Source organism: Brienomyrus brachyistius, chromosome 22 (genome assembly GCF_023856365.1).
Source record: "Brienomyrus brachyistius isolate T26 chromosome 22, BBRACH_0.4, whole genome shotgun sequence".
NCBI lineage: Eukaryota > Metazoa > Chordata > Actinopteri > Osteoglossiformes > Mormyridae > Brienomyrus > Brienomyrus brachyistius.
This window is the reverse complement of record NC_064554.1, coordinates 7,766,428-7,787,294: the sequence shown is the minus strand read 5'-3', so window position 1 is coordinate 7,787,294 and position 20,867 is coordinate 7,766,428. Positions and strand designations below refer to the sequence as shown.

Here is a 20,867-nt window from a genome sequence, read left to right as displayed (position 1 = left end):
ACAGCCTTCCATGCCAAAGCTTCTCATTTCATGATGCTTCCATATTGCTTTTTTAAAAATCTGATAAAAAGCCCTGTTTTTTCAGTTATATCTCTTCCACTCTTTCCATTTTCACCGCATGTCCACTTACTCTAATGCCTGATCCCTCCTTGAATCACTTTCAGTTATACGCCACTTTCAGTCATACGACCCCCCCTCAGCGATCACGACATTAGGGTGAAGGGTCATCCACTGATGAATATGGCCGCCTGACCTCCTGAACCATTTTGCCAATGCATACTAAATGGAGATTTATTTAACTGTACTATAATAGGCCTCATGATTAGGAGGAGAGCTTATTTATGAATTCATTAGTACTTTTCACTGGAGTAATAGGTCCTTTGGACATCACTGACACCTTTTGGTTGAAGTTTTTTAATTCCTCCAGTGACGTCTCCGCTATCGTTTGCTTTCCCCTGCAGGGTTTAACTTCTCTCACACTCGGGCCGTTTTCCTGCTCGTTTTATCTGTACGCTAACGCCCCCCCACCATGGAAGCTCCAATGGAAAACTCAGAGGAAGGCTGCGGGGACCTGACGCGAGATGACGAGGAGGCACTCTGGGAGAACGTGGAGAGCAACCGCTACATCCTGAGCCGATACATCAACCCCAACAAGCTGACGCCCTACCTGCGGCAGTGCAAGGTGATCGACGAGCAGGACGAGGACGAGGTCCTGAACTCCTACATGCTCACCTCCAGGGTAACCCGCGCAGGTAAGAGCAAGAGTGGCGTGGCGCACGTGTGCGTGAACAGGCCAGCCCTAACGCGTGTCCCTGTACTGATAACCGCACTGGCTGGGGGACAGAATTGACCGAGACATGGCAGCGTGTGGAATCCAAATCACCCTCGGACAACATTTACATGCAAATTGCCCCATTAATCAGTTACTGAGTCGCTGTGTCGCCTTGCTCTGTGTTTCCAATTGTGTAACATGAAGATGAATGGAGAATGTTGCATAATGGCCGTCTACTCTGGGTTCCTGTTCAGCAGACGCCAGGCTCCGAAAATGACCTGGCCGGCTCAGACAAAACGTGCGGCCAAAGTAAAATCTCCGCTTCCCCTGCGTGTTCGGCCTTTGGCAGACCGCAGCCTGCACCTTAAACTTTTATTAGTGTGATCAGTAAATCAACGCGGCAGCAGAGTGGATTTATATGCGATTAACAGGCGATAAAATTCGAGGTTAATTTCCTTGTCAGTGCTTATATTTTTGAAAGCTAAGACAAATCTTCATGAAATATTTTTAATGGTTTCATCATAAAAGGCAGAGGTTATGTATTTATATAAGCCTTATAAAATACAAAAAAAAAAAATTTATACCATCAATATCTCCATAACTGGACAACCAATGTAGAACTGAATGTTATGATTAAGAATGTATATTACGTATATTATAATGTTATATTCTACTACCATATAAAAACTGTATTTTCATGAAAAAATGTGTCTTCTCATTCCAAGAGTATTGGATTTCAGCTTTACTAATTAATAAGTGCAGAAACACAATGCATATATCATTTAGATTTCATGTACATATTCTATACATCTATAAATATATCTATATATATTGTAATATCATTGCATTTTCTCTCTGTCATTGCAATGTGTTATTAAGGTATCATTCCACTGTCTCTGGATCATATAGGAATGGTATCTTTATTACCTTAAATCCCTGAAAGCACAGATCTGGATATTTTTGCACACAGCATTTAATGTCTCAAACTGCAGAACTTTGCACAATGTCTTTACATACAAGTCTGAAGCGGGTTGGCACTGACAGGCACATGGCTATTGTTCTCCAGGTCGCCTCCTGGATATCTTACACACTAAGGGTCGTCGTGGCTACGTGGTGTTTCTGGAGAGCTTGGAGTTCTACTATCCGGACCTCTACAAGCTGGTCACGGGGAAGGAGCCCACGCGCAGGTTCTCCACCATCGTGGGTAAGCGGTTCCAGACCGGCCGAGAGAAAAGTCCTGGAAGTGCTCCTTTCACTTTACTTGTAATAAACGAATTCATGCTTTAGCTTTCAAACTGAAAGTGCCACTTTCCATGCTGGGCTTCTGAGATACTGACTTACAGCGATAGAATGCCATTTGCTCATCGCTGCTCGCTACCGCAGTGCGCTGTTGCAGGGAAAGAGCTGGAAATAGGGGAATTCACTATATAGTCTGCTTGTGTGCAAATCATGAAAAGATTTAAATGTTTGATATTAAATTCAAAGTAACGCATGTCTGGGTGTTTAAAATTATCTTCCAAAAAATTACGTGTGTGTGTAATTACAAAGCCATGGAAAACAATAGCAGACCACTCTATATTTTTAAACAAATCTGCATTTTTAAATCCCGATTTAATCCTGGTTCTGCTGGTTCTGCTGGTTCTTGCTGGTTCTTGCTGAGCAGCAAGTTGCTTTCAGTTTTGAAACTTCTAAGACAGCAGTACACAATAACAAAGGGAAGCAGGAGACACTGGGTACGACCAGAAACCAGCCAGGCAGAGGGAAGAAGCAACTTCCTAATGCCGGAGATGGTCGGCAGCTTATTGACTCCGGCAGCCAAATTGACTCCTGCACATCTGCACTTTACACACAAACTCTACTACAAGCATTTTTGCACTTCTGCCACTTATTTGCACATTTTCCATACATAACTATTATAACCTCCTCTACCTCTATCTCCAAGTATAGTATATTTTTTTTGTATACCTTATATTTATTGATTTGTTACATGTCTTTCTCTCGTCTGCACTGAAAAAAACTGGAGCCACGTCATCTCGTCTCTCTATGTACCTGTACAGTATATAGCAGAGATGACAATAAAGTTTATTTTGACTTTGACTTTGACTTATCCGGCAGTGCCTCATATTTCGGAGGATGACATCAAGTGACCTTCAAAGGGAACGGGAATCATTAAGTGCAGGCAGGTGTGAGGTGCACTGATAGGACAGTTTGTATCAGGCTCATAGAAGCAGGACTGAGGTCCCATAAAGGAAGGAAGCAGCCCTTCATTAATGAGAAACAGGGAAGAACCAGGCTGCAGATGGCAAAAAAACACAAGTGCATACCCATAAACTGAGAAATGAGTGAAACAAAAAAATGTGTTGTGGTCTCCTAATTTATTCCATGGCTGTATACACGCACACACACACACACACGCACACACACACACAGTCATGTAATCATATCTTTTTGGGGACCGCTTATTCATTCCTATGGGAAAAATCCTAATTATGACAACCTTAATACATTTTTTTTTTCGTTGCAATACTCCCCAACCCTGTGAAATCCGTCTCCATGCATTGTCATCCAATTATATGTTAAACGTAATGAGTCAAGGGGTTGAGAGCGAGAGCTGTTGGACGTAGCAGGGCTGCTCTTATTTGTCAGCGTTTGCACATTTTAGTGGAAGAGGGTCACGAGGGCTTGACTCAGTTCCTGATGAACGAGGTGATCAAGCTGCAGCAGCAAACCAAAGCAAAGGACGTGCAGCGCGTAGACATCATGGGCAAGCTCCGCACGCTGGAGGACGAGGACAAGAAGCTGCGGCTGGCCAACCAGGAGCTGCTCACCTTCCAGGAGCGCTACAACAAGATGAAGGAGGAGTGTAACAGCATCACCAATGAGCTGTGCAAGGTTAAGGATGACAACTACACCCTGGCCATGCGCCTGGCGCAGCTCAGCGAGGAGAAGAACATGGCCGTCATGAGGAGCCGTGACCTGCAGCTGGAGGTGAGGATTTCCTTATGCTCGGTTATGAGGTCATGGCCAAGTGTTGACATCAATGAGCTTTAGTATACGCGGCCAACCAGGATCAGCTAAAAATGACCACTTGTCAGTCAGTTTAGCTTTTATTTAACCGTACCCACTGTCTGCTGTTATTAATACTAAAGTAAACGTGATACATATGGTGTCGAGTGTGATTCTTTTGCAGATTGACCAGCTGAAGCACAAGCTGAACAAGGTGGAAGAGGAATGCAAGATGGAGAGGAAGCAGTCGCTGAAGCTGAAGAACGACATTGAAAATCGCCCTCGCAAGGAGCAGATCTTTGAGCTGGAGCGGGAGAACGAGGTGTTGAAGATGAAGGTTCAGGAACTGCAGTCTATCATACAGGTGATTCATCTGAGGAGCAAGAGCAGAGCAGGGAGTGTGAGGGGGGCGTAATGGCCATTTAAATGGACCCACCCCCAAAGGCTGAATTTACGCAATGTCTAGACGGTGTGTTTTTATTATAGCAGCCGGACCACAGCAATTACCCTGGAAGCAGTGACTCGCGATTTGTAGGATTTTTATACCATCATGTGCAGTAACCTTTGTTACACTGCGCCTTTAAAATTTTGTTGACGTACACTTTTGATCTGAAGTGGATAGATGATAGGCACAGGTTAAAAAAAAAAACGCTTAAAAGAATCCACACAAAACCACAATGAACCCTGCAGAGAAAATAATTTAATAGGAAATGTGCTTGTTGATGACATTTAAATTTAGATCAGATAAGGTTACTGGGTTTTTTAGTAAGAAGTTTTGGAGAGAAGATGTACTGAATTGTGTGGGGAAAATGCCATTCCCATTAAGGTTTTACCATATGTTTTAGAGTTTTCTTTTCTTTAAGTGATGTACTACTGATGCTTTCACAAAAGAGTGCTTTTTAAATTACATTTCCGTCATACGTGGATTTCGCAGACATGAACTTTGAACAAAACCTGACCTTATCAAGAGACAAAACCTTATCATATGCTGTATAATTATAATATGATTATCATCCAAATCAGGTACCACATCGAGCGACTCCAACTTGCGATTTGCGGCCTTATTTATACATGATTTAATCTTTAAATGGCCATCTTGACTCTCTCTTTTTGGGTTTTCAGCCAGGGAAGCAGGTGCTGCCTGATTCAGAAAAAGCAATTGTGGACATCCTGGAACACGACCGCATGGAGGCCCTAGAGGACCGGCAGGAACTGGTCAACAAGCTATATAACCTGCACGAGGAGGTCCGGCAAACTGAAGAGCTTAGGGACAAGGTGAGACCAAGCAAGGGAGCTCATTGTGTCCCTAATCTATCATTGGAGGCACCCTAGATTATCAGTGTGGCAGGTGGTTTTGGTTGTTTTGGCAGTATTTCTCAGTTAAGGTTTGATGAAGGTTTATCAAAGTAGATGAAACAGCTAGAATAGAAAGCAGCTACCTTGCCAACCAGCTGCATCAGTATGACAGAAATAGCTAATTAGATCAGCATTGCCTGATGGATGTCGCATCTTGTAATCAAACATAAGCTTGAAATCTGAGACATCGGTGGAACCTTCTGGAAGCCTTTGCCGTGGGGGCAGTCAGTGATTACTCGTAACTGAGTCCCTGTGTTCTTGTCACGCCTTCAAAGATGGCTGACTGAATCTGACTCTCGATCTAACGAAAATGAAACCCCACCGATGTAAGACTGCAGCTATATTCTGCACATCAGGAGTAGCTTGTGACTAACAGGCCATTCCACTGGGTGAGAGTAGTGATTGATTGATCTGTTGCACAGTAAATCGAATCAAATATCTTCACTGTTATTATTGATGAATCTGAAAAGTAGATCTTTGACAGAGGAAGAGCGTTCTGGGGACACTAAGATACCGTCCCTGATCTCTTGTTATAATGTGAACATTTTTAGAATGTTCTCGTAATGCTTTCAGGTTGTTTAAGTTCTACAGAACCCCAGTAAAGACTGAGAAGAAGATTTTTCTGTAGGAACGTCGTCCACTTGGTGAACTCTAGAGTCATAGTCACAAATTTGCATAGATTTGACTGAGTTTTTAACGCGTTAACTATGTTGCTGCACCCTTGCAGTACTTGGAGGAGAAAGAAGATCTTGAGCTGAAGTGCTCAACACTGTTGAAGGACTGCGAAATGTACAAGAACCGCATGAACACGGTCATGGTGCAGCTGGAGGAGGTGGAGAAGGAGCGGGACCAGGTCAGGCGTCACGTCCCCTGAAATGTTCTCCTACACCTAAACCGGCACCACCTCCTTATCATCTTTCTTCTCCATCCCCTGCTTCCCAGGCCTTCCGCTCCCGTGATGAAGCCCAGAGCCAGTTCTCCCAGTGCCTGATTGACAAAGACAAATACCGCAAACAGATCCGCGACCTGGAGGAGAGGAGTGATGAGCTGCATATTGAGATTGTGCGTAAGGAGGCCAAGATCGTCAACCTGGAGGCCAAATTGAGGCGTCTGTCCAAGGAGAATGGTCTGGACCAGGTGAAGACAATAAATAACCCAGTAAAGCTGTCCATCCATCCATCCATCCATCGATCCATCCATCCATCCATCAGACACAGTTGTTTGCTGTTTTTCCATCGTGTTGTTTTATTCACATCTTGATGAATGCAGTGTATCAGAACAGTTGATCTAATGAGTGCCCTCTGCAATAATTTATTGCTTTTAATTGAATTATGAAGAGTCTGTTTATGTTGCAGTTTACTTTTCAGGTCCAGTCGCATAGCAACAATATCTTGATTTTAGTTGGATTTTGCAATAGATGCGATTTCTGAATCTTTTAATATAACATGCTTAATGAACTACATTTCTAGAATTAATTTTGGATGCTTCATTACAAAACTGATACATGCTTAATGTAAGCAGAGAGGTCTAGGTTACACTGGCATGCAGAAATACCCAGATGGTAGCTATTCTGACTTGTGTCTTGCCCATACTGTGTCCCTGTTAGAGTTTACCTCGAGACATGCCTCTGCCTATTATGACGCTGACCTGCAGTCAGCAGGATGCCAAACGAGATGGTCAGGACTATGACTCTGATGAGGAGTCCCCTGTGGACCCAAAGTTCTTCCTCCCAGGGTCTCGGATCAAACGTCAAGTAAACCTGAGGGTGAGGGGGCAACGCGTGGTTCTCCTGCGACTTCGGGAGTCTTCCTGACGCGGAGAAGTGGGAAATCTCATGTATTTCTCATCTGTCTTCTTTCAGAATGTTAGAGCCAAGTCTCCAGTCACAGTCCCCAAATCCCTGGACTTTCAAGGTGAAGTTCACTTGAAGACATTTTGGTGGTTTATCGTCACAGTACTGTCTGTACTTATAGCCTGACCTCCCAGTACTGTCTGTACTTATGGCTTAATGTCACAATTCTGTCTGTAGTTAAAGCTTAACTTCACATACTCTCGTAACCTCACAGTATTACCTGTACTCAAGGCATAACCTCATAGTTCTGTCTGTACTTATGGCCTAACCTCACAGTACTGTCTGTACTTGTGGCCTAACCTCACAGTACTGTCTGTACTTACAGCCTAAGCTCACAGAATTGTCTGTACTTATGGCATAACCTCAGAGTTCTATCTATACTTATGGCCTAACCTCATAGCACTATCAGTACTTAAGGCCTACCCTCACAGTACTGTCTGCAGTGGCCAAAAGCTACTAAACCTGTCCTAAGTTAAAAAGAAAACACTGGTGACACCGGTGAATGATGGGGGATATAAGCCATGATTGACAGCTCGCTATAATCCCGGCCATCGCTGGTTTCACTTCTCCCATTATGTGTGTGTGTTCAGAGCTGTGCACTGCCAGTATCTTCATGCAAATAAGCATTTCTAGTTTCATGCTATGATGGCCGTGTGACTCACTGCGCGTGACACAGTAAGTCAGACAGATAAAATATGAACATCAGCAGGCTACAGGTTGATGAAAGTGTTCCAAAAATAGTATTCTAATGTTAATTCAGTAATTACGACCATTTACCGGCAATATTATGGATGACAGCTGTACGTACGTAGAGCATATAATAGAGGGTAACTGGTTGGTACTGCCACAGCATGCAAAAACCTGCACAGGGTGTTTGATAGTCACTGTGAGATAACCCCCCCCCCATTTTTCCTGCATCCCTCCCTGCAGCATCCACCCCCGTTGAACTGTCGGATGCAGCCAGCACGGACACCAGCTCCATGATCACCACCTCCACCAGCTGTAGCAGCTTTCCTGTTACCCCTGCCGGCACCGAGGAGATGTACAACAAAAACGTAGGCTTGAGTCTGTGCTCCAAGTGGTCCAGTTCAGGGCCAAAGTGCCTTTTCTCCATAATCTTTAATCTTTCCTTGAGTTTTGTAAATATCACTCATAAGGGAATATGATTCTTCCAGTTCCCTCTGCATACTGTAGGTGTTTGTGAGAATGTATGGCTTCAGTTTTGTTATCATGCATTATGTTGGCACCATGATGCTTAACAATGACATCATCATATATAATCAGCACTGGCTGTAATCATTTGTGTTTGTTTTGTGCTCAAATTCTGTGGATTTGACGTGTCCCTTAAAACAACTGCCAGCTGCCAGAATATGGTTGACTTACAATGGAAAGTATCTAACCAATCCAACAAGAAACCTTGCAGGCAAAAATAACTGATAGAGTCATTTGAGTAATTTATAAAAATCTGAACAAACTTCCGCTTACTACATATGCATTGTTAGCCGAACAGAAGTCCTCTTTGAGGTTTATGCAAAACACATGATTCCTGCTGGACAATATACTGCATGTAGATATTTGTTTAGTAGATGATCTGAGAGAGAGCACTAACAGACAGTTTGCTGTTCATTAACATGTGTGTTACGGGAAGGCAAACTAGGATGTACTGGCCCTAGGCAGCAGGAATGGCTGCTGGCGACTGGTCATGTGATCTGTCTGCCATGTGATTACATGCATCATATGTGATTCTCTGCCCTCCCCCCCATCGTGTGAAAGGTTCTGCGCTCTCGCAACGACAGCATGTGGTCCACATTCCCAGAACCACCGGGTAATGATTCCATTGTCCGGAGGAACAAAGAGGGAGGATATATAAGTCCACTAAAAAGGTAGCTTCACCCCCCCTCGCCAAATCTGTCTGATATTATTATGGGATGGATGCACAAATCTTTGAGTGTTCTCTTGAAATACAATGGAAGAAGAATATTATAAGAATCTAAAATTGCTGAATCCACGCCTTGGTGTTCACCCTGCTGTGCTTTTCACTAAGGTGATGATGACATGTCACCTGTTTATGGTTTGTCGTTTGCAGCATCTGTGATTTTGAATGTGACAGTGGGGACAACATGGAGATTGGTACAGTACCATGTCTTTTGCGTACTTTTGAGTTTTAATACAATTTCATACTGTGTGATACATTTGCTTGTAGGCTGTTCCTCAAAGGCTACTTCTAAAGATGCTTCCGGATGTTTGCTGTGGACTTGTAACAGTGTGCCTCTAACCAGTAACCCCCCCCCCCCGCTCCCACACCCTGTTCCTCCAGATGAAGACACTGACAGATCATCTCACGGGCCTCCCTCCATTCACTCCTCCTCCTCCTCACACCAATCCGAGGGCTTCGAGTCCTACGACCTGGAGCAAGTCAACAACATCTTCCGGAAGTTCTCCTTGGAACGGTAATAGAACTTCTTGTCCACGGGTTCGCTCCCGTACTGTGTCTTGGATGGGAGCCGGGCCAGGAGTGGCGTGGGATCTGCCAGCTGGCCGCAACGCGCCTTGACTGTCACATCGAGTCGCCCTCTGTCTTATCAAGGATCAGACACCGTGCTTCTCTATAAAAACAGAAAATAAAAACTGTCACATCGCATCATGTTAGTGGCCTAATCAAAACTTTGATCTTCGCTACTGTAAGGCCTGTTTTTTCCACTGATGGGGAAACAAGGCTAGTCTGTGCCAATGATTTATTTCAAGAGATGTTTAAACTGTTTCCGATACATATTGCCTAGAATCAAGGAAAGACTTATTTATCTCAACATGTTCAAATAAAAATTAGTAATACTGACTTGACAGACGAAGACTCTGTGGAAAATAGTATCCATCTTTAAAAGCACCGTTTAAAATACCATGGTAGATAATCAAAAATAAAAAATCTCTGCCAGTTTTTTGTATTTTGACTTTGTACGAAATTAATAACATTAATTGTGGGGTCCTGTTATGTCTTGTTTACATATCATTGCCAAGGCCATTAAGTACCACCCACCACCATTTTGGAACTAATTACTTCACCCCAGGAAGCAAGGGAAATGTCTTAAGGTTCAGCTAAATGATTTTGTGTTGGTAAATTTTTTCCCCTGTTTGAAAAACAGCCGGAGGGTTTTATTTGTTCATCGTGCTTCTCTCCTTCACCCTGCCAGTCTGAATGCAAGCATGTTTTTATATTAGAATGCTTTTATTTGTTTAGGGTAAGTTGACCACTGGCGCTGCCAGTGCAGTAAGATGTATCCATGATTAAATTAGTGCCTATGATTAACTTGTGTGTGTGGTTCTCTTTCTGTGTCTGTGTGTGTGTGGCTATCTCTCTCTCTCTCTCTCTCTCTCTTCCACCACACTCCCTCTCTCACTTTCTCTCTCTCTCTCTCAAGGCCCTTCAGACCATCTCTGAACTCCTTCACGCGCCTCAACAGCACCATTCGGCCGATACAAGACGTCACGGTTCCAGGGGATTCCTTCCTGTCTGAGGTCGTCCTGGTGGGGGGCAATGACAGCGGCATCTTTGTCTTCTCTGTCCAGCCCGGGTCCCATGCAGACCGGGCAGGCTTGAAAGAGGGACACCACCTCCTGATGGTGAGGGACATGTAGGGCAGCATGGTCGCTTCTAAACCTCATCGAAATCTAAATGCATCAAGGGGGAGTTGCCCATTGTATTATATATCCACTGTAATCAGTACTACCTTGTACTATTCCATCCTCTATGTTAGCCTTCTTCAAAATTGAAACCAAAGTTTCTTGGTGATTACCTTGTGTGCTCGAGACCACCCTTGCCCCCCCCCCCCCCCACTCCCAATCTTGACCCATCTTGTGCCTCTGCTTGATCCCAGCTTGCGGGTTGTATCCACGGGGAGAACCAGAGTGTGAACCTGGACACCTCCACTAAGGAAGAGGTCCACTGGACCTTAAGAAGATGCACAGGGCCGATCCAGGTTCACTTCAAGTCCAACATCGATGGTAACGGAAAGATCTCCTCATTAGCCTAACAGCTGTGTGAGAAACTCATTGATCTGGCTAGTGCTGTCTCCATAGGGACCTTGTGCTCAAAAACATAATTATGGAGCGTACATTTTCATCTAAAGAATTTTACATGAAGTGCCTGCAAAATTAATGAAGATCATTTCATTAATGTTAGATGCATTGGACCACCTTGGGTATAGTTTGCAGTTTACTGTAGGTCCTTTAATTACTGGATGGCTTCCTGTCACTCCTCCAGGTTATAGGAAGTTACAGAGGGAGATGGATGAGGGCTGCGTGGTGTCTGGGGATTCCTTCTACATCAGGCTCAACCTCAACGTGGGTCCGTCTGACAACTGCACGCTGTCGGCGCGCTGCGACGAGGTCGTCCATGTACTGGACACCATGTACAACGGCAAGCAGGAGTGGCTGTGTGCACGTGTAGACGGCGTCACCGACAAGGACTTGGAGAGGGGCACCATCCCCAGCTACTCTAGGTAGTGACGTCTGTCCCCTATACACTGAAGAATACGGCAAGCCTGCTGTGTTGATCTTCCTGTTTTCCCCCACGTTTGTGAGGGTTTCCTGCCATCCCCAGCTACTCTAGGTAGTGACGTCTGTCCCCTATACACTGAAGAATACGGCAAGCCTGCTGTGTTGATCTTCCTGTTTTCCCCCACGTTTGTGAGGGTTGCCTGCCATCCCCAGCTACTCTAGGTAGTGTCGTCTGTCCCCTATACACTGAAGAATACGGCAAGCCTGCTGTGTTGATCTTCTTGTTTTCCCCCACGTTTGTGAGGGTTTCCTGCCATCCCCAGCTACTCTAGGTAGTGACGTCTGTCCCCTATACACTGAAGAATACGGCAAGCCTGCTGTGTTGATCTTCCTGTTTTCCCCCACGTTTGTGAGGGTTGCCTGCCATCCCCAGCTACTCTAGGTAGTGATGTCTGTCCCCTATACACTGAAGAATACGGCAAGCCTGCTGTGTTGATCTTCCTGTTTTCCCCCACGTTTGTGAGGGTTGCCTGCCATCCCCAGCTACTCTAGGTAGTGTCGTCTGTCCCCTATACACTGAAGAATACGGCAAGCCTGCTGTGTTGATCTTCCTGTTTTCCCCCACGTTTGTGAGGGTTGCCTGCCATCCCCAGCTACTCTAGGTAGTGTCGTCTGTCCCCTATACACTGAAGAATACGGCAAGCCTGCTGTGTTGATCTTCCTGTTTTCCCCCACGTTTGTGAGGGTTGCCTGCCATCCCCAGCTACTCTAGGTAGTGTCGTCTGTCCCCTATACACTGAAGAATACGGCAAGCCTGCTGTGTTGAACTTCCTGTTTTCCCCCACATTTTTGAGGGTTCCCTGCCGTAGTCAGTGTCTTGAAAAATGGCCTGTACACCGTGATGTCATGATTTGTCACTTTCTGCTCTTCCTAGGATAGGCTCCACACTTACTGTTACCCAGCCCTGACTAAGTGTTTGTGGAAAAGGTGTGGATGTTATGCACAATTAAGAGCGATGTATGGAATTACCCGCATGAGCGATACTGAGTGGGCATCTGAGGGAAACCTGACCTGTCTTCTGGGGCCTGGTCAAAGTCGAGCGCCAAGCTGCCAGAACGTGGCCTGCTGTCTGACCTCTCTGGCTGCCCCCCCCCCCCCCTCTAGGGCTCAGCAGCTTCTCCTGGTGAAGATCCAGAAGCTGATCTACAGGGGGAGCAGAGACGAGACAGAAACCTTACGTGGGTTCAGGGTAGGTGCCTCCTGGTCTACAGTCTCACTGAGCCCCTCATCTGCACTTCAAGCCAAAAGAGGCATTTAAAACCGAAATCCCAGCACTGAGAGCTTTCAGGAGGTGTTTTTCTGACTGCACCATATATCTCAATCCGACAGGAGAAATAAGCAACAGAGATTAAGGATTATTATGATAAATCCAACCTTTTCTCTAATATTAGTTAAGATGTATGCGTGGGATTTACTTGTGACTTTGCCTATAAATCATGCAGTTTCTGTGACACAAATGATTCATTTTGTACAACCCCCCCCCCTCCCCAATCTGGGGAGGAATTGAGAAATTACCTTGCCAGTGGCATTGCTGTTTTGGCATGCAGACACACGTTACGAGAGATGTGGCCGTTTGCTGTGAGAGCCTCATACAGATGTAAAACCCCCAGGAGATACAGTATTCATTACTCAGTCGCAATGATCATCCTCTCACTCCCCACGTTCTTCCCGACACTCCTAGAGTACACTGCAGCCTGAAGAATCTCCCGCCCCTCCAGACCCAAAGTCCAGCCCCCGACTCTCTCGTGCCAGCTTCTTCATCTGTCAGTTTCTGCAGGTAATGGCCTACTTTCAGTGCTTTTGCGGATTTGGGGGGGGGGAGATGGCATTGGTTTGTAACCCTGTCATGGCTCCTGGCAGCTCGTCAGCAGGAACGACAATAAGTACAAACGGCTGAACAGCAGCGAGAGGGTCCGGATCGTCAATGGGTCGAGTTCTACACTCTCTCGCCCTGGTTTTGAAACTATGAAGTCAGAAGGTGAGAGACTCGGTTTTCGCAATTTGTTACAGAAACTCTGTCAGGAGTGTTCCGTTTTCCTGCTCAAATCACTCTTGCTCTTCGCAGCAGAACCTTCATAAACCTAAAAATGAGATACCCAGTATCTTTATTGCCTGAATTATTTCCTCATAAAATTGCCACTTTGCATGAAAAAGTCTCTAGATGAGATCATTTAATTCCTCATATGCTTTTAAGCAGCTATATGCTGGCTGAAGGTCAAGCGCAACAGTGGCTGAGATCATGCAATAATTTCATTTCAAGACGATATGAAATATTCAGGATGAAGGTAAACAGAGACATCTACAAGACTGCAATAGATACGCAAGAGATGTATTTCTTAAATCCAGCTCAACCTTTTCAAAGATTATTCCCCACAAGAAGACATCTTTTGTCGTGGTGATCTTATTTTTAAGAGAAATTAGAAATAAACTACTCTTTTTCTGACCATGGAAGATAGCATGGTACAGCTTTGATATATATGTTTACCCCATTTTTAGTCATCGTAAGCTCTCTCTTGCATTTCTGTGTCCACAAAACTGTGCCACTGTGCATCAAACGCTGAAGTATGCTGCCGTCAGCTGAACACTGTCACATGCTACTGTGCTAGAAGCCTACTGCCAGCCTGCTACATGTCTTAGCGCATTTCGCTAACAATTTTCAGACTTCTGTCTCCTCCCAATCATTTTGGCCTATTTAGCTAACCTCAGCTGATCCGGCCTTGAGGCCTGCATAATATAGCAACACGGGCTTAAATTGCAGACTTTACAATGAGTGTAACTGTATCCCTGGGACAATTCGAAGAACCTTTAATAAATATGGAGGGTGGAGCATGTACCCAGGATCATCAGATTGGTGTTTTTGGCTGAAATATTACTGCTGCTCTCAGTAATCTTTCAGCGTCACTCATCAGGAGAGCACTGGGCCCTTCTGAAGATCATCATGTTATGCTTTTAAGTGACACGTCACCATTCGTGCATTTCAGACCTGGACACGGAGGGCGACTTGAACAAAAGCCTGAATCTCATTCCCTACAGTCATGTGACTCAATGTCACTGTCAGCGCAAGAGGCCCGTCCTCTTTGCACCCAATGTTCTGGCCAAAACCATCGTGCAGAAGTTTCTGAACCTGGCAGGGGCTATGGAGTTCAACATATGCAAGCCGGGTAATTGGCGTCACGATTCGCTGCAGATGTGGGAGCCTTTTGAGGTCAGATGTGAACAATGGCTCCTCATTGACAAATACAGGTCAGATAACTGAAGACTGACCTCCTTTCTTCTCTTTAATGTGAGAGTAAATCCAGTAAGTGTTGTTGCATAATGGGAGCAGTAATAAAACAACAAAACGTACTGGAACAAAAGAGACAGCCAATACTATTGTCCTAAGATATGCAAATGAGGTTGTACTGGACCATCTCTTAACATCACAGCACGATCAACAGACCCGATGTCATTAAATGTACAATTTTTCACAGCTACATCACAAAGTGGCCCTCATATAGTTTTAATTGGGCTAATCCGATTACCAACACCTTGTTTTCATCAACTTAATAACTTGTCCTCATTGTTTGTGTCCCTGAATTTCAGATATCTTAACCAAGGATGAGTTTCAGCTGAAGCAGAAGATCGAGCCTATTATTTACTCTAAAGAGAAGCATGCCAATACATTTGAGTGCATCACCCCAGAAAACATCGAGGCAGTGGCTGCGAAGGTAACGTATGAATCATTTACGGCAAACCCTGAGACCCTGAGAGACCATTGGCTGGGAAGCCAGAGTCCTTCACAAAAGCTTACAGAATCAGCCACATTGTTATCTTCATTCATTCCTAGCTTTAAATATCAACACCACCCCCTTCACAAAGCGGGAAAATACCACTCAGACTAGTTTCTTAACCAAACTGGAGAATATTGCTACGTTGCACTTGCTCCTGGCTTGGACTGTAGCAGTATTGGGGTACAAGCTGGTGTTTCGAAGCTTGGCTAAAACCTTTGATCCATCAGTTTGGACAGGGGGATGAAAGACGATTTTGAAAGTGATAAAAGCAGACACAGGTCTCTTTATGTCAATCGCAAAAGTTTCTAAATGTGTATCACAACGGTTAGGACTCATGGACATCATGCCCAGTGGTTGGGATTCACTAACTGGGGCAGCCGTCAAGAAGAACAAGTCTAGCTCATTACCCACAGAGCAAGGTGATTTACAGCATAGCTTTCCTGGCTTGCTGGTTTTATGGGTTGTGGTGGTGTTGGTGGTGGGCGGGCCGGGGTCGTCTAGCTGCAGCCCCGGAGACCTTATTAAACCCGCTCATTGCTGCAGGGTACTAAGGACTTTCAGACGTGCACCTGGTACAATGAAAGCTATTTGCCATTTGAAAGTGCCGATCCAAGGAAAGACGAGGACAGAATGTTCAATGGGTTCAGCAGCTTTGAATGAGGCAGAAACAGGAGCAGCTAGCTGTGGTTGCCCATTATTTTGTTTTTGGATTCCCTGGAGACATCAATGAAATGTTTAATGCTGTCTAATATCAGCTAGGACTTGCTGATAGATCCATGGCTGGATGGATCAAAATATATACAGAGAAAAAAGATGAAAGGCTGCCGGTGTTAGATTTCCTTTTCCGTTGTCTTAGATACATTAAGCAGGAAGTATATCAGTCTATATCAGTCAGGATGTGCTTTAAAGGACCAAAGCCACACAATTTCCTAATAGAAACAAATCAGAAATGGTTTTAACAAGGCCGCAGAGCCTGGGAGAGCTATAAAACTAGATTTAAATGTTTCTTGCAAACAAAGTTTCTGTCACTAGGTTTTCAGTGTTTAGTATTTTATGATATTGCAGTGCACTGCTCTCTGAGGTGGTGCAGTAGTTAGCACCGTTGTTTCACACTTATGGGACCTGGATTCAAGTCTCTGCTGGAGTTCCACATATGTGCATGTCCTTGTGTTGTTGTGAGTTTTTCTCTGGGTCCTCTGGGTTCCCTCCTGCCGGTCTGCACGGTGTATTAGTGTGTCCTGTTACTGGTTGGTGCGTCTTACTGGGTTGTTCCCTGCCTCCTGCCTGTACGGTCCAGAACAGACTCTGTACCCCCCCCATGACCCTGAATCGGATAAATGGTTTCAGAAGACAGATTTCTCTGCTTTTGCAAACAAGCTTCTAACACAAACTGCTTGTTTCGTTTCATTTTTAGAACAAGCACTGCCTTCTGGAAGCCAGCCTTAGCTGCGTAAAAGATCTGCTAAGGAGGGAAATATATCCCATCATCATCTTCATCAAAACCAGCGAGAAGAATATAAAAAAATTAAGGTATGTGGGAACTTAAATTAAAGGTAGTATCAAGATGAATAAAACTGTACTTAGTCATCTCAAACTATTTATAGCTATGATAGTTAGAACTGTGATAGTTATTCTGCACTGACTTCCAACGCCCCTGCCTCTGTACCTTGAGGTATTATTTCCTGACTCAAAGACAACTCGCTTCTCCAGTACACACTACAGTCAACGAAACCAGTGGGGGAAGTCAGCCTGTGCACCTTTCATTTTTAAAACAAACAGCAAAATATTCTAGTGTCTGGTTTCGTTCTTCATGTCATATGCATCCTCGTTCCTACTTTTCTGGCTGCCTGTGCGCCATATACCTATATATAAATATCACTGTATATCATATATACAGCCACTGAAAATACTTAAGAGACCACAGCACAATTGTTTGTTTCACTCATTTCTCAATTTATGGGTCTGTGTCTGTGAGTTTCATATACATACATACATTTATTTATTTACAAACTGCAGCCTGGTTCTTCTCTGTTTCTCATTAATGAAGGGCTCCTTCCTTGCTTAATGGGACCTCAGTCCTGCTTCTAGGAGCCTGATATGAACTGTCCTAGCAGTGCACCTCACACCTGCACCTAATGTTTCCTCTTCCTTTTCAAGGCCACTTGATGTCATCCTACGATTCATGAAAAACTGATGTTAATGGTCATCTCTGGCATGTCGCTTCCGCCCATTACCTGGCTGGTTTCTGGTCTCCTGCTTCACCTTATTCTTGTGTACTGCTATCATAGAAATTTTGAACCTGGAAGCAGCCGGCCTCGCAGTGTAGGTTTCTGCCTTCAGAATCAGGATTAAACCCGGATTTAAAAATGCAAACTTGTTTAAAACTATACAGTGGTCTCTTAATTTTTTCTGTGGCTGTATATATGTAGGGGGCGGCATGGTGGTGCAGTGGTTAGCACTGTTGCCTCACACCTCTGGGACCCGGGTTTGAGTCTCCGCCTTGGTCACATGTGTGTGGAGTTTGCATGTTCTCCCCATGTCCTCGTGGGGTTTCCTCCGGGTACTCCGGTTTCCCCCCCACAGTCCAAAAGCATGCTGAGGCTAATTGGAGTTGCTAAATTGCCCGTAGGTGTGCGTGTGAGAGTGAATTGTGTGTGAATGTGCCCTGCGATGGGCTGGCCCCCCATCCTGGGCTGTTCCCTACCTCGTGCCCATTGCTTCCGGGATAGGCTCCGGACCCCCCGCGACCCAGTAGGATAAGCGGTTCGGAAAATGGATGGATGTGTATATGTATAAAAAAGATTTGTTCAGAGTGTTCAGAAAGTGCTTCAGTATTTCTTGTCTTTTTTACTAAAGGGAGAGAAGTTCAGTCCATTAGCTCTCCACTGACCGTTTAATGTTTTAGCTTCTCTCCTGCCTGTGAATGTATTATCCGTTTTACCCTAATTTGGTTCAGACAGTGATCGACAGTCCTGCCTAATTATGTTGAGCGCATTATCACCATCCGCTGGACTGACAGGCCGCAGAATGTGCCGTGGAGGCCTAGAGGGAGTGGAAGAGCTGAGTGAGGGAGAAACAAGAGTCACAGCATATGCAGATTAGGGCGACAGTCCACGGAGGCTCAGGAGAGGCTGTCAGCTCAGGTTCCCTGACCCAGCCAAGACGTCTTCTCCAGGCCAAGAAGTTGTCAGTTATGTTTGACTGATGGGGAAACTCGTGGCGGGAGTTTGCAAATTAGCTGCGGGACTCAACACGCGTTCAGGCTCTCAGGCTCAGCCTGGGGTGAAGGCCTCGTTCCTGGCCCACATGGGTGTCTTGCTTTTTTTTCCCCCCCTTCTTCTTGTACCTGTTTGACGTTTCAGATTTCACTTCTGTGCTCGGGTTGAACTTTGAATATACTGAAATATAAACGGTATCTAAAATGAGCTACTTAAAAGCTTAAGCAGAGAGCGAAACGCCAGAAGCAAAAGGTCAAAGCCATGGAAAGAGTCAACGTAGATGGAAAAGCCTGCAGGAGGACACACAATAGCACATAGTGTAGGAAAGGGTGGCTTCCCACTCACTCTGGTGAGAAAACGAGGCAAAATGTTTACATGGATTCATTTCCCCAAACTGCCGAGGCTATAGTGCATTATGGGCTCTGGCAATTCCTGGCACAGCACAGCAAAATGTTTTTGGTTTCTTTCCCTGTGCTTAAGGAGGCTGCCGCTGAAGGTCGACTCAGAAGAGGACTTCCTGAAGATGTGCAGGTCAAAGGAGAAGGAGATTGAGGGGCTTCCTTGTCTCTACGCCTCCGTGGAGCCGGACTCGTGGAACACAGTGGAGGACCTGCTGAAGGTCATAAAGGACAAAATCTTGGAAGAGCAGAAGAAAACCATCTGGGTGGAGTTGGACCAGCTCTGAGGGATGCCATGTCGGTCTCCACAGAGATGCCTTACTACTTGGGTGTTAAATGGGCCACTGTTGTACTGGACCAAAAGTTTGATGAAAGTGGATATGTAGCACAAGAAAATGAACCGGAAATAGGAGAAGTTGTGTGTGTGTGGGGGGTGGTGGGGGGGGTGGTGAAAGTGTGCAAATGGAAACAGAAGAAGCTGAGATCAGTTTTGGTGCTAAGAAGCGGCATGAGATTTTAAATAGGAAGGGACTGATTCATTTTGTCTTTGCACTACAGGCGGCTGGATGAAACTTTCATTTGCCCCTGCTTTGCTTGGCTTGTAGCGCCCCTGAAATGCTGTTTGCTGCTCTCCCAGGGAGCCGTCACAGGAAGTAAGGGTAACATACACTATGATGTAAAGGGCTAAAGACAAACAGTCAGCAGATCTGTATTAAAAATATGCAAACTTTCTGAAAAAAGCAAACATTTGAATACCCCAAGACTTTCTTCAGTGTGGTATAAGTGGATGAATTTAGATTTATGAAGTCACCTGTCTGTATTTACTTTCTTGTGAATCACAAAGAAATATTTTAAAATGTATTAATACCCCATCATATTGCCAGATAAAAGATTCAAGACTCTTAATACTTGTTCATGAGTCAAAAGCATGAACAGAGAAGTTAACATGGCCTGGTGTACCTGGTACTGGTACTTGTTACTTAAGGGTGTTTTAATGTAAGTCATGTCGTACATGTAACTGAGATGTGTGTTAAAGTAATTTCAGCTTGATTTCTGTCACGCCCAGCTCGTACGCTCCTCGTGTGTGCCACGCCCCCCTGATTATCCACATGTGCTTCCCTGATCGTACCCAGCTGTGTCTAGTTATTTTAATCAGTCCTGTCTATTTCAGTCCACATCTTGCCTGAGTTCATTGTCTGTCATTGATGTTGTCAGTGTCAAATGTTGCCTTCGCCCCCGTTACCCAAATAAATCCCCGTTTTCCCGGCTTTTGCCTGCCCGAACGGTCGCCTGCTCTCTCACTCAACGATCGCGGCGATCGTGACAATTCCCGTGAGTTGGTCAGGTTATAGATTCATGCAGTCATACATGCGCTGATCTTTATTTCTTAGTTAGGAAGACGTTAGTCATTTAGTTCTGCTGCAGTAACCATATTTTTTTTACATGTATATATAAATTGGTGGTCAGCCACAAATCTTGTGAGGGGGCACTGACAACAAAAACCTGCCCCCACCCCCCAAGTAGTTCATGTATTTGATGATAAATTCCCTGTTTTTCGTTTTTTTTTTTTTTTTTTTTTTTTTTTTTTAGCATTTAAAATATTTATATGTAAAACATACTCTGCGCCTATTGAATGTTCCTTCTTTTTCTATGCAGTGAATGCATATATTGAAAGAATCTATTTATTCATGTTAAATGATTTAATATTATTATGCAGATAATATCAAAATTATAATCACTCAAAATGATTTCCTCTAGTTTTATTAAATAAATATGTTTTCCTGTAGTTTTTGTGTTTTTAACGGCTGCTTTCGGTGTAATCCAAAAACAAATTGTAATTCAGATGTGCTTTATATTACAGGCATGCAAAGCAATATCTATTTATATACAGTTTAGTTTTCATTGTGGTTGTCACCTGAACCAATTAACAAGGAGCAGAAT

General features: G+C 44.5%; 1 protein-coding gene across 2 annotated transcripts in view; it reads left to right on the top strand.

Moving 5' to 3' along the window:
* card11 (caspase recruitment domain family, member 11) overlaps positions 1–20,511 on the top strand; it is a 32,792-nt gene extending 12,281 nt beyond the window's left edge. For both annotated transcript variants that reach the window (XM_048990948.1, XM_048990949.1), the window contains exons 2-24: positions 462–752; positions 1,839–1,976; positions 3,435–3,760; positions 3,963–4,142; positions 4,901–5,053; positions 5,862–5,987; positions 6,077–6,271; positions 6,741–6,899; positions 6,996–7,047; positions 7,917–8,041; positions 8,760–8,869; positions 9,073–9,116; positions 9,304–9,436; positions 10,403–10,604; positions 10,859–10,985; positions 11,245–11,482; positions 12,645–12,729; positions 13,222–13,317; positions 13,401–13,518; positions 14,522–14,701; positions 15,123–15,247; positions 16,725–16,840; positions 19,009–20,511. In XM_048990948.1, the coding sequence (XP_048846905.1) occupies positions 530–752; positions 1,839–1,976; positions 3,435–3,760; positions 3,963–4,142; positions 4,901–5,053; positions 5,862–5,987; positions 6,077–6,271; positions 6,741–6,899; positions 6,996–7,047; positions 7,917–8,041; positions 8,760–8,869; positions 9,073–9,116; positions 9,304–9,436; positions 10,403–10,604; positions 10,859–10,985; positions 11,245–11,482; positions 12,645–12,729; positions 13,222–13,317; positions 13,401–13,518; positions 14,522–14,701; positions 15,123–15,247; positions 16,725–16,840; positions 19,009–19,213 (3,456 nt within the window). In that variant the 5' untranslated portion in view covers positions 462–529 and the 3' untranslated portion in view covers positions 19,214–20,511. The remainder of the gene's footprint in view (positions 1–461; positions 753–1,838; positions 1,977–3,434; positions 3,761–3,962; positions 4,143–4,900; positions 5,054–5,861; positions 5,988–6,076; positions 6,272–6,740; positions 6,900–6,995; positions 7,048–7,916; positions 8,042–8,759; positions 8,870–9,072; positions 9,117–9,303; positions 9,437–10,402; positions 10,605–10,858; positions 10,986–11,244; positions 11,483–12,644; positions 12,730–13,221; positions 13,318–13,400; positions 13,519–14,521; positions 14,702–15,122; positions 15,248–16,724; positions 16,841–19,008) is intronic.
* The last annotated feature ends 356 nt before the right edge of the window (positions 20,512–20,867 follow it).